General features: G+C 41.7%; 1 protein-coding gene across 1 annotated transcript in view; it reads right to left on the bottom strand.

Moving 5' to 3' along the window:
* The window catches only part of LOC145393549 (uncharacterized), a 252,668-nt gene that overhangs the window by 116,132 nt on the left and 122,611 nt on the right, over window positions 1-13,925 (bottom strand). Inside the window, exons 9-11 of the mRNA XM_080267700.1 lie at window positions 7,798-7,950; window positions 4,365-4,446; window positions 1,941-2,113 (exon numbers count right to left, since the gene is read on the bottom strand). Coding sequence (XP_080123826.1) covers window positions 1,941-2,113; window positions 4,365-4,446; window positions 7,798-7,950 — 408 coding nt within the window. The remainder of the gene's footprint in view (window positions 1-1,940; window positions 2,114-4,364; window positions 4,447-7,797; window positions 7,951-13,925) is intronic.

Below are 13,925 nucleotides of genomic sequence, written 5' to 3'. Positions count from 1 at the left end.
AAGGTTCATAATTTCCACAATTTTCAATTTTCGCGAGTCATTTTTGGTACGTATACACGGGACACCTGCCTCAACAAGATGCCAGGCAGAGACAATGCCTTACCCAGCATGACCTCCTCCCCCCCCCTGCATGCCCTTTTCTCAGCAATTCACCTGTTATCAGTGACCTGGCCAGTATAGCCATGTCATGCCATGGTACGCAATTCAGGGCCAGAGTGATTCCCCAATCAATGACAATGTGGAGGACAAACTTTACATAGCATTAGAGGAAGAAACAGTTAGAAATGATGATCAGGTAATGTGGCAAAAAAAGGTCAGGTATTAGTGAGTGAAACAATGCTTATAATGCCTATATTACTGCTTGAAAACCAATATACTCTTGTACTACATATAAATTCGTAACAGTAAATAAATAAATACTGTTTATGAGTGGTGTGAAATAGTTATCCTCCCATAGAACTCGTTTTCTTTGGTGCCAGCCTGATAGAAAACCCAGTAAGGTAAGGAGGCTCTCCTACCTGTAATGAGTATTTTAAACCTCAGGTGAGCGATTTCTCTATGAATTTTCGATGTTTCTCACCAAAAGCGAAAGTTTTAGCAAAAAAAAAAAAGGGTCAAAAAATGGTCGGGATTGGGGGGTACCAGTGGTCAAAAAGTGGTCGGGACGGGGCGGGTTAAACCAGGGCTCACCCATCGGGTATCAGGACGTGGTGGTATTTGTACCCCCATAGCTAAGCCAGGTTATCGCATCTAGGGGTATCGTTTATTGGGGTATTACTGTACATACCCACATAAGTCTGCATTACTGATTATTTAATTAATAATCCCATCTTAAATGTCAGGACCACTTACCTAGCCCCAGGCTCCTATGCTCCTCATGGGGCAATGTAGGATTGGATGATGGATGGATATGGATTAGTATGGCCATCAAGTGATTAGCTTCTGACTGTTACTGGCCTTCATACCAGTCACCTCAACCTGTAGGCCTACCCCAAACCATGAACTTCATGGTACTATTGCACTGGGTGATTTTCGAAGCATTTCTGTGTGTGTGGGGGGGGGTGCATTATATGGCAGGAAATACAGTAGGCTGGGTTAAGTTACAAAAATTTTGGTTAGGTTTGGATAAATCAGTACTGATTAGGGTAATTTTGTTGAAAAAACTGTGGCCTAAAATGGCATCCATCTGTTTTTGACATACCACAAGATGGCATCCATCTGTCTTAGGTGAACAACAAGATGGTGTCTGCCTGTCTCCAGCATCAATGGGGACTGTAAATATCATTTCCTACCATAGAAGCAATTGTTTGCCACCATAAAACTAAACAATACATATACCTCAACAAGTCTACAGTCAGGGGCAAGACGAGTGGCTGGTCAAGGGTTCGATGAGGTACATGTACCCAGTAACATATCATATATTTTCCCTTACTATGCCCTTGCCATAATTTTCTTATTAACCTAACAATGCCTGTGTGTGTTTCTGGCACTCACCAAAACATTCTGTACTGTATTCAGTGGGTCTAAACTGTCGTAAAAGTGAAAATTGGGGTTTGAGCTTCAGGTGCCTGGGACCAATTAGGATAAATCCCACATGTTTTGTGTATTTGTTATCATACAAATCTGATATCATGTGCCACATCTGGTACCACTTCTGCGTGATAACCAAGGAATCACTATATTTGCATCTGCTTCCATAAACCTCTCCATGTGACTTCATCATGAGTGTACAAACCTTTAATTTCATACCCACCTAGCAGCCATTCTTGTATAATTTTCCCCGTACTTGCCTTCTTGCATACAATTATTATCAACCATGTCCTCTACCTCGGAAGGAGAGCTGCTCAAAACCTACCAGCTTTATGCCAAACTTTATAATGAACAAAAATTAAAAAGAAGCTGATAATGTGAAGCCCGTGTATGACTGTGCCTCAACTGACCTCATAACACTGCTTCTTCTCATTGGTAGCATTCAGAAATGCCTTGGCCAGCTGAAGCCAAAGTTCTTCAATGGGTTGATGCTCGCCAGTGCTCAGATGGGCCACTAGAACCTGTGGATATAGCTGCAGCAGCATCCTGGACTGACTATCGGTCCATCCCAGTTGTGCATTCACTGTAACAGTCAAGACTCATGGCAGGACACAACTAGGATACAAGTGATCTGAACTGAAAGTCTGGAGATATCAATAGTAGGTGGGGGCATTCACTATCCACTCACTCGATGTACTGTTGCTCTCGGATGACTGCCCTTTCCCCTCTTCCAGCCTTCTTTCCTTTCACCCTCTTCTCTCTTTCATTCTTTCCTCTTCCTTATGCCTATGGGTGACTTTACACTCCCTCTTGTCTTTTTTTCCTTCACTCTTTCCTCTTCCTTCTGCCTATGGGTGACCCAACATTAAGTCAAGAGCCAAATGGTTTCCTGTACACCAGGAAACCATTTACTACGCTGGGTGGTAGCCATATAACCAAATTATGGTGCCTGGTGGTTTAGTGGGTAATTAATGCACTCCAACTGAACTGAGCCAGTACAGGTTTAAATCCAAGGGATGGTTAGGGTTTATTGCTAATGTAATGCCACTCAGGGATGAGTAAGGCTGGTCACTCTCATCTTAAATGTCAGAACCAACTTGCCTAGCCCAGGGCTCCTACACTCCTCATGGGGAAACACAGGATCAGATGATGATGATGATGATAAATCCATTATCTCTGGCCAAAATAAGAGATGCAAAAAGCATAATTTTTTTTTTAACATCACCTATTAAATGATTTAAAAGTACAGCATAATTGCAAACAGTGACAGACAATACTTTAATGATTTCACCAAACAAATTATGTATAATACTATACAGTACTATACCACATACAGTATATGATTCACTAAAGACAGAGGATATGTGGATCAAATATTTGCAGAGAGATAGACAGGAAAGAATGCTTGTGAGAAGTACTATAATGTGCGTATGACACTTATGCATCTGGAAAAAGGATCCGACAAAGTAGACAAAAAAGGACTGTGGAAGGTTTTGTGCATGCACAGCAGAGATGGTAAGCTGCTAAGTGTTGTCAAGAGTCTTTATAATGGTAGCGAGGCATGTGTAAGGGTAAATCAGCATGAAAGGGAATGGTTCATGATCGATGTGGGCATGCGGTGAGGTTGTGCAATGTCCCCATGGTTGTTCAACATATATATGGATGGGGTGATGAGAGAAATAAAAACACGAGTAACAGAGAAAGGGAAGGCACTGGTGATGGATGAAATATCTCAAATTTGTTGTATGCTGAAGATGCAGTACTACTTGCAAATACCAGACAAGAACTTGGCAAACTAATGCAGTTTTGCTGATGTCTGTGTCATGCCTTGAGAGTAAATGTAGAAAAACATAATATGGTAATTGAGAGATAAGGTGACTCACAGTGTGATGTCACAGTGAATGGAGAGACTGGAATTGATGAGATATCAAATACCTGGGTACAGTGACAGAAAAGAGAGGAAAATGTGCAGAAGAAGTTGAAAGCAGAGTGACACAAGGAAGGAAAGTAGCTGGTGCTATGAAGGTCTTGATAAGAAACAGAGGCTTGAGTGTCGCAGCTGAACGAAGCTTACATGAAGGAGTGTTAGTGCCAACTTTAACATCTGGATGTGAAACTATGGTGTGGCATGAAAATGAAAAGTCAAGAGTAAGAGCAGTGGAGATGGAACTGCTGAGGAATGTCTGTAGAGTGCAGACAGTGGATAGGATATGAAACAATGTGATTTGTGAAAGATGCAGAGTGAAGAAGTCTGTAGATATCAGAATAAAAGAGAGTGTACTGAGATGGTATGGTCATGTGGAGAGAATGGATAACAATAGAGTGGTGAAAAAGGTATATCTGAGCAAATTTGAAGGTGGGAGGAGGCGAGGCAGGCCAAGGAGAAGGTGGAGGGATATGGTGGATGAGAGTGTGAGGAAGAGTGGTATGGAAGTTGGTGAGGCTTGGGGGCTGACAAGAGATCGAACTGACTGGATGGATGTTGTGAGAGGAAGTGCATCGCCAGGGAACTGGCACCCATTTTTAACGTGACTGTCCGGATTGTCTCTATCGGATACATTTGTGTAAAGCTGCAGAATGTGGTGAAGTTTTGGTGTATAAGATAGAGCCAGGATTCCGGGGGCTTGAATGATTAATGAATGGAAGCATAGCCCATTGGATTGGGCAAATTTGGGCTGTCTGAACACTGCTACTCCTCATCCTGTCCTATGCTGTGAAAGGAGGTCCAAGCAATGACAATGATGATGATGATGATGATGATGATGATGATGATGATGATCACAACAATTTATTACAATTTGAAATGCATACTTGCCAAACTTTATATATCTTACCTTGTCTCATCCGAACAGCATTTGAATTTTCTAATTTGATGGTGGACTTGTCATGTGGCCAATAGTTATAGATACTATATATCTGAAAATAATAGAAGAAACATTATGAGTAACAATATTCCCTTATTCAGATCTACTCTGGTGGTGACCATCATCCACTCATTTGATGTAGTGCTGCCTACTTCTTCCTTAGCCTGTATCATTCTTTTCCTGTGCCTGCCCTCCTCTCTTCCTTTTTTCTTCCATCTTTCCTGTCTCTTCTTATTGCTTTTCTTTACTTTACAGGTGGCTTTACACTGAGTGACATGCCAAATGGTTTCCTGTAAGCCAAGAAACCATTTACAACACTGAGTGGTAACAATATAACCAAGCCATAAGTGCTCTCTACATGTCAGCAAGTGGGTTGGTGGAGGGTTAGTGCCCCTCCCCATAAAACAAATAACTCAGAGTTAAATGGACACCCCTTAATGGGATTATGGCATCTGGCAATAGAAAGATAGGACTGGACAGAAAAAGAAATGGACGGATGATCTAACTACAGATGACAGTTCCAACCCTAACATGTCAGCTCACATCACATACACTAGTGGGCAGAGGCAACTACAAACAATAAACCACTGATATGCTGAAGTCTTTACATGGTGCTATATAATTGGATATGTTTTTTTCCCACACAATACATATCTTCCATAATCCCCTGCTACTGAATTTTCAAATGATTTTCCATCCACCTATCCAATCATCATCCAATGCTTGTGGTTTCCCAGTCATCAATGCCATATGTGTCTTGCAGTCATTCCCATAACCTGTCTTCATTATCTGCTTTCCTGCAAACAACAACCATCAATCATGTACTAATCCAAAGACAGAAAGCTGCTGGTGGCTGCTTTATATCAAATAATGTTTTGATTCAGGACAAGGCCCCAAATGACACCTAAGGAAAATTTATGATTAGGTAGGCTTCACTCCCTGGGCATGAACCCAGTTTTCAAATACAGCTTTTAATAGGCCTGAGAGACATGGTTGAAGACTCATTCAGGTCTAGAAGATAGGCATCACAAGGACACACCCCTGCAGTCACTGCAACACTAAATGTTCCATGCATCAAAGTGCTCTTTAAGGCTTGTGTGTGGAAAAGTGCAATACCTGGTTCCACTCTGAGGTCAAAGACATGAATTAATCGCCACATATGGAATACTTTCATCTCATGTATTTAACCTTGGTTTCCAGAATATCAGTTCAATATCAATGCTTCATCCCAAGCACATAATAGAAAATATGCTATACACACTCTGAGGTCAAAGATAAGAATTACCGGTAATTTGCCACATGAAGAATATTATCACGTCCTGTGTTTAACAACATGATTTTCCTGAATATCAATCCAATATTAATACTTCATCCCAAGGACATTAAAAAAAAAAAAAAATTGTACTACAGTATTTTCTCACTGCATCATATAATCTTCACACAGATACTGACAACTCTTGTTTCTCAACGCTACTGGCAAATCCTATCTATCTATATACCTAGGCTGCTTCCCCCAAAGAAAGGGAGGTAGCCGAGACAGGACGACACACTCCCAATTTACTCATCCACACACACACATTTATTCGTATCTTAGCTCCAAGTGGAGAAGGGACAGATCCTCACAACACCACACTGCACAAGGGTCAACTGCGAGGTACAATCAGCGACACCCGCAGCAGGGCCCAACAGCAGAGCTGGTTTACCCGTCACATCATAATGGACCCATTCCCTTACCCGCACCTGACCTGATCAGCCGATCAGACCTAATGTGGGAGAATATCCCCTCAGGGCCACGTGACCATTTATTCACTCACAATTGCTCTCCAATCATTCCTATCATGCGCAGCCATTCTTCCTTGCTCAACAGAAATCCCTCTTGCTTCTAACGCTCTCTTCACACTGTCCATCCATCCTATTCATGGTCTTCCTCTTGGCTTTACACCTATCACATCCAGTACAGTTATCTTTTTCACCAATCACCCTTAATCCATTCTCTCCATATGCCAAAACCATAGCAACACTCTCTGCTCAAATCAATCAGCCATCTCCTGCATAACTCCTGTTCTCCTTCGCACTTCATCATTTCTCATTCGATCCTACAAATCCTACAACTTAATTAATAAACTAATAATAAAAAATGCTTACCTTTATTTCTGCTATATCAGTGGCACAAATATGAACCTATCTATCTATCTATTGCCAGACACCTCAATCCTGTTTGGGGTGGCCACAAACAAATCGCCTCCATGTCGTCCTGTCCCCCGCCATTTCACTGCCCTGCTCCCAACTCACACCCCCCTCTCTCATATACCCCTCCACCCCATCCCTCCATCTCATCCTCGGCTTCCCCCTCCCTCTTTCTCCCTCCACCTCACTCACATACACTCTCTTCATCAGTCTTTCACCCTCCATCCTCTCCACATGGCCAAACCACCTCAGTGTGTTCCTCATAATGCTTCCTATCACATCCACATCCACACCACAACACTCCTTTATATCCTCATTCGTCAGCCTGTCTCTCCATGTGACTCCACAGGCTCCTCTTAAATAACTCATTTCCACTGCTCTCACTCTTGACTTGTGTCCTTCCAACAATGTCCAAGCTTCACTTTCATACGTTAGAGTTGGTATCACAATACTGTCATGTAGTAACTTTTTCACTTCCATGCTCACTTCCGTTTCTTATCACTGCTTTCAAAGAACCAGCAACCTTTCTTCCCTGCTGTACCCTTTCAAGAACTTCGCCCTCCAAACCTCCATCCTTACTCATCTCACCACCCAAGTACTTAAACATACTCACATTTTCCAATTCCTCACCATCCAACCTCGCTGTACATTCACTGACTTCATCTCTCTCAAAGACCATCACTTTACTCTTCCCTACATTCACCTTTAGATTCTGTTTCTTGCACACTCTCCCAAACTCATCCACCAAGCCTTGCAGCTCCCCTTCGTCTTCACTCAACAACACAGTATCATCTGCAAACAACAGTACATGGAGTTTCCAAACACTATCCTCTCTCACCAGGGCCACTCCAACATCCACTACCCTACTTTGTACCTCTTTTATTACCCCATCCATGAACAGATTGAACAACCATGGAGACATGACATATCCCTGTTTCAACCCAACCTCCAAAGAGAAAAATTCACTTAGTTCACCATCCACACACACTGCAACCTTAGCACCATCATACATACTCTTCACAGCAATCAACAACACTCCATCTACTCCATATATTCTTAATACTTTCCACAATCCTTGTCTATCCACCCTGTCATATGCTTTCTCCAAATCCATGAAAGCCGCATACAACTTCTTTCCCTTCTCTAGAACCTGAAGATGGAAAAACATGAAATTCGGTTCTTTTCTGTCATATACCTACTGTTTTTTTTTTCGTACCTGAGTGAGAGTGAAATGATGTCGACACTCTCTACGAATGGTGCCAGGCTGGGAATTGTGATGTTCAGTAGTTGAGAACTGTTTTGTCAATTCGTAAAACCTTGTCCGTACTTTCTCCACACTGTAGCTAGATCCACCCTTCTCCAGCAGTTTCTAGGTGAAACAATACCAACATTGCACTGAATTATATCTTAAGTATTACACTTTCTGTTGGATAATGGTTTTACACTATCACTTTGATCACACAATGAACAGTAATACTGATGGACTGGGGTCTAAAAGTGACTGTGTTCCGAAAAAAGTTGCTTTAATTGTGTATGAACTGATTATAATTTGATCCCTGAACAGGTTTATTTATTAATCATTTATTTGTACTGTTCAATAAACTGTGTACTGAAAACAGCTGCTTTAACAACTGAGCATGAACTGATTAACTATCTAATTACAATTTGATCCCTGAACGGGTTTATTTATTTATTCCTACGGTTCAATAAACTGTGTAGTGCTACCACAATGATTACCTACTCTTCTTTTCTTTTTAATCCTTTATGTATCCAACTCTGGGTGAAGGAACAACAGTTCAGTACATGACCAGCTCTGGACATTAGTTTTCAAGATCCTGTACTACCATCCACACAGTTACTGATGGCACCATGCAATCTAAAACTGGCACATAAATACTCATAATTATCATTTACTCTATACAGTGGATGCTCACTATAACCAACTAATTGTTGGGGTGCCAGGGTCAATGAAGATGAGAGAATGATAAATCCAAAGGTCCTCCCTCCCTTCAGGTGGGAATTCAAGCACATGTTTGAAAATAACCAAGTGCAATATCATATTCTAAAACTAAAGGTGAAAACTATCTAATTTTCACTAACTTGGCCCATAATTTCACTCTTTTGCGCTTATTTCACAGCACTGTCATAGCACTTTATGACTGGTACAGTAATACAGTACTATAATCTGTTACAACAACTCAGCAATCACGATGGGGAGAGGGCAATTTCAGGTCAGGCTGGAGTAAAAGGGGCAGAAAACACATGTACAGTACTGTACACTGTATCTGTATACCGTAGATGGCTGTTGTGACGGTAAATCTTGGTAACTGAATGAATTTAATGGAAATTAGGGTAATCGGATTACATGTAAGTTTTTGTTGGTTGAATCTTTTAACTATCTGAATCTTTTAACTACTGGTTCATTTACTTGAAACTTGCTTGCTTGTAGTGCCTGAATCTTCAAGTTTAGTGAAGCATGGTTCATGCTGAATACTGGATCGAGTCACAATATTCGATGCTTCAACTACGGGTTTTTTGAGTTGAAGGGAGTTAATGAGGAGTCCTATTTTCTGAGGTTATTCAGTCGTCTCTGGATAACCACCAAGGTAAGACTTGGTGAAAATCTTGTCAGTGGCCCATTTTTTGTTTTTGTTTAGTGCTACTGTCTCGTATATTGTCTATTCTCTTACTTCACCAGTCTTGAAGACTTACCCTCCTACATTTTTTGTATTTGGGATGTATTCTCCCTGTCTTCTCTCTGTTCAGGATTCTACTCTTGTCAAGCACTGGGCAGAGAGACATCTGGTGGTTAATGATTGACCAGGACTCCCAGTATGAGAGCAGAGAGAATCCCTTGTGGAAAACTACTGTAGGGTTGTAGCTGATCCTGCTGGTGAGGACCCTGCTGCTGGAACCTGTGCAAAGTGGTGACTTAGGACACCTTGCTGCTGACTAGGGTGTAGTGATTGACACCAGTCTTCAGGACACCCAGATCTCCCCCCCCTCCTTTATTTTATATTATTCAAATCATTATTCATATATTTTATTAACTGATTATTTCTATCTATCTATCTATTGCCAGACACCTCAATCCCATTCGGGGTGGCCACAAACAAATCGCCTCCACGTCGCCCTGTCCCCTGCCATTTCACTGCCCCGCTCCCAACGCACACCCCCCTCACTCATATACCTCTCCACCCCATCCCTCCATCTCATCCTCGGCCTCCCCCTCCCTCTTCCCCCCTCCACCTCACTCACATACACTCTCTTTGTCAGTCTTTCACCCTCCATCCTCTCCACATGGCCAAGCCACCTCAGTGTATTCCTCCTAACGCTTCCTATCACATCCACATCCACACCACAACGCTCCTTTATATCCTCATTTGTCAGCCTATCTCTCCATGTGACTCCACAGGCTCCTCTTAAATAACTCATTTCCACTGCTCTCACTCTTGACTTGTGTCCTTCCAGCAACGTCCAAGCTTCACTTCCATACGTTAAGAGTTGGTATCACAATACTGTCATGTAGTAACTTTTTCACTTCCATGCTCACTTCCCTGCATGAAGGTACTTTTTGTAAGGAAATAATGGGTGGTTCTTTGAATGATCCATTTGAGTTAGGTCCGGAGTGATTCAGTTCTTTCACATTTACTGTTTGGTTTGCTTATGGATTATGTTATGAGAAAGGTTGTAAGGAGAACAGGTGCAGGAATTAACTGGAAAGAAAATAAGAGGCTGATGATTTGGACTATGTTGAGGATATTGTACCGACTTGTGGAAGTATTTACGAGATGCAGAGGGTGCTTGATTGTCTGGTGGAGGAAGATGAAAAAGTAGGATTGGAAATAAATTGCGGAAAGGCTGAAATTATTAATATGAACGTGGAGAACCAAATCGATTGTGTAATTGGGAATAATGTAGTGAGACATGTAGAATACTTTAAATATCTGGGAATGACTGTATCATCTAATGGATCATTAAACAATGAAACTGAGGAGAGGATTAGATAGGCTTGGCGAGCTGTTGGAATGTTGAAATCTGTTTGGAATAATAATATGCTTTCGGTACATACTAGAGTAAAAATTTACAAGTCCAAGGTTAGACCAATTTTAATTTATGGGCAAGAGTCATGGTACAGTACAATTGCAACAGATAAGAAAGTCTTAGGATTTGAGAATAAAATACTGAGAAGGATCCTTGGGGAAAACTGGCAAGACAGAGTTACAAATGAAAGAGTAAGGGATATTTCGAGGGTGGAACCAGTTGATGAATATGTGAGGTTGTCTCGCTGGAAATGGCTGGGGCACATATATAGAAAAGAAGGCAGTTTAATACAGGATGTGCTGGAGTAGACTGCTAGAGGAAGAAGAGGCAGAGGTTGGCTGAGGGAAACCTGGTTGAGGAAAATGAAAAGAGAAGCTGGAGAGGAGTGTTGGTAGGACCTGAAGGAGATGACAAGAGACAAATATTGGTGGAGAGAGTTCATCGAGGCCCTATGCATCCCGTGGGGTGCCACAGGAAATGACTGACTGATTGACTGATTGATTTGTATCAATATCTAACAACAATGGTGATATCACAATGCCCAACTTATCCCTACTACCACCACCACAAGACAATCAATTGGTTGCCCTGTCACCCTCATGCACAACTGACTGACTGATTGACTGAAAAGAAAACAAATACTCCTAGCAGTGCAACAGCCAGGGTCAAATGTCACTGAGCATACTAACACATTCAAGGAAATACAGTAATCCCTCATTTATCCGGACATGCAGTATCAGGACTAGTTCATTATCTGGATACTGAACCTTGGCTCTATTAAACCATTATCCGAAGTTACTTGCTATCATCCGGACGTAAAAGTCCCCAAGATTTTCAGCCGGCCAGCCGACATGTTCAAACATTCGGTATAGTGGGTACTGGGCTCTGGCCATGTGCAGGAAATTGGCCATAACCCACAACCTGAGCTAAAACGTCCGTCCACCCTTGTACTGAATGGTCAAAGTCGCACGATGGTCTGATCATTCCCTACTAACCTCCAGCAACCAAGTAATACCGACTGTAACCCACGAGCGAAGTCAAAACGTCCGTACGCATCCCCACCAAATCTCCAAAGTAATGTGGACATTGGGATTAGCCTTTCCCAACTGCCACCGCACGTCTAACAGAGCCTGCAACCCACAAGTAATACAGTATGAAAGTGCATGTCTGCCTCTACAATGAACGTCCAAAGTCACCCGGTCACCGGGAGTTGCGTTTCCCAACGGCCAACGTGTGTGTGCAAGACAGACCACAAGCCACAAGTTAGGTTAAAGCGCCCATCTGCCTCGTGAGAGAAGAGCGAAAATCTTGCCAACAGCCTCGCTTCCCCAACCCCCCCCCGTCCGTCCCTCCTCAATACCCTCCCATGCTCTCGACCTTGCTGGCCAGGTCTCTCGCCTCCCCCCTCACTCCCTCAGTTCCTCCTCTCCCTTGCGCTATAAGCACTGACTCAAGACTTTTTAAAGTTCTGATGATTTATTTGAATACTACTGGCAGTATCAAAATTAAACGAAATCCATGAAAAAACTCATGAAATTCTGCATCAAGACATATGCTTACCTCCTGCAAGGTGTGAGCAAAATTTTGCACTAGAAAGGTGGGATGTTATATGAAGGTAAGTTTTACTTTTGAACACCATTCATTCGCACTGCAGTTCTGTTATTTTACTCATCAGTTTTCTTTGTTTTTATTAGCTTATAGTATAAACAACAACGAAGACGATGGTATACCATTTATACCAGTATAACCAACTTCCCGGTACCATATCTGGCCGTGGGTTTTTTTGGTGTGTGTGTGTGTGTGTGTGTGTGTGTGTGTGTGTGTGTGTGTGTGTGTGTGTGTGTGTGTGTGCCCCACAAGCAAATATCACTCCTGTCACACAGACAACTGATTTTCCAACCATCTTCAGGTTTTTTGTGGATTTTTGTTGTTTATGCATTGTTTTCTTGGTGTGTAGCATTAATATGGTTATTCCTATGTGAGTTTTATCTCAAAATGGCAAAATGATCAGAAAACACTGTCAAAATTTGGATGGGTACTGTATATAGACTGTATATACAGTACTGGAATGGATACTTTTTTTTTTTTTTCATGGTTTTCCTGGTGTTTAGCATTACTTTGGATATTCCTGTGTGTTCTGATGTCTAAATACGGCAGATTGACCTGAAAACAGAGCCAAAATTAGGAGGGGTACTGTACCTACAGTAGTGTTTAGGTAGTGTAATGTTTGGTTATCAGTGTTTTTTTTGCATGGTTTTCTTGGTGTTTAAAATTATTTTGAATATTCCTGTGTGTTTTGATGTCTAAATATGACAGAAAGACCAGGAAACACTGCCAAAAATAGGAGGGGTACTGTAAATACAGCAGTATACAGGTAGGGTGTTATTCGTTTTCAATGGTTTTCTTGGAGCTTAAAATTATTTTGGATATTCCAATGTGTGTTTCCATGTCTAAATATGGCAGAATAACTGGAAAACACTGCCAAAATTAGGAGGGGTACTGTACATACAGCAGTGTACAGCTATGGTGTTTTTTGGTTTTCACTGTTCTTTCTGCATGGTTTTCTTGGTGTTAAAAAAAAATTTCGATATTCCTATGTGTGTTTTGGTGTCTAAATATGCCTGAATGACCAGAAAACACTACCACAGTAAGCAAAGGTACTGTACAAATAGGTTAGGTATAGGATTGAGGATGGCTATAGGTAGGGTCTGGGTATAGTAGGGGGGATGTTCATTATCCAGACAATGTTGTTACTTGGACACGCTTTTGGCTCTATTACGTCAGAAAATTGAGGCACTACTGTATGCTAAAATATTGGAGATGTAACTATGTGCAAACCCTGATTTATGATACCCCTACATGCGATACCCCGGAATACTGATGGGGTGAGAGATACCACCCTACCCCTAGATATGATACCCCGGAATAGTGATGGGGTTAGAAATACCATCCTACCCCTAGATATGATATCCTGGAATAGTGATGGGGGTAGAAATACCACCCTAACCCTAGGTGCAATACCACGGAATAGTGATGGGGGTAGAAATACCACCCTGCCCCTAGATGCGATACCCCCAGAATAGCGATGGGGGTAGAAATACCACCCTAATCCTAGATGTGATACACCGGAATAGTGATGAGGGTAAAAATATCACCCTACCCCTAGGTGCGATACCCCTATCCCTGGTTTTGCGATGTGATTTGATTTTTTTTTTTTTTTTACCAATTCTGATTATATTTTGGACTTGAATTTTGTGTTTAGGTTGATTTTTAAATTGATTTTAGACCTAGATTAATGTG

Source organism: Coenobita brevimanus, chromosome 24 (genome assembly GCF_032717465.1).
Source record: "Coenobita brevimanus isolate Jiangsu-jjx chromosome 24, ASM3271746v2, whole genome shotgun sequence".
Classification (NCBI taxonomy): domain Eukaryota; kingdom Metazoa; phylum Arthropoda; class Malacostraca; order Decapoda; family Coenobitidae; genus Coenobita; species Coenobita brevimanus.
This window is presented reverse-complemented; position numbering and strand designations above follow the sequence as displayed.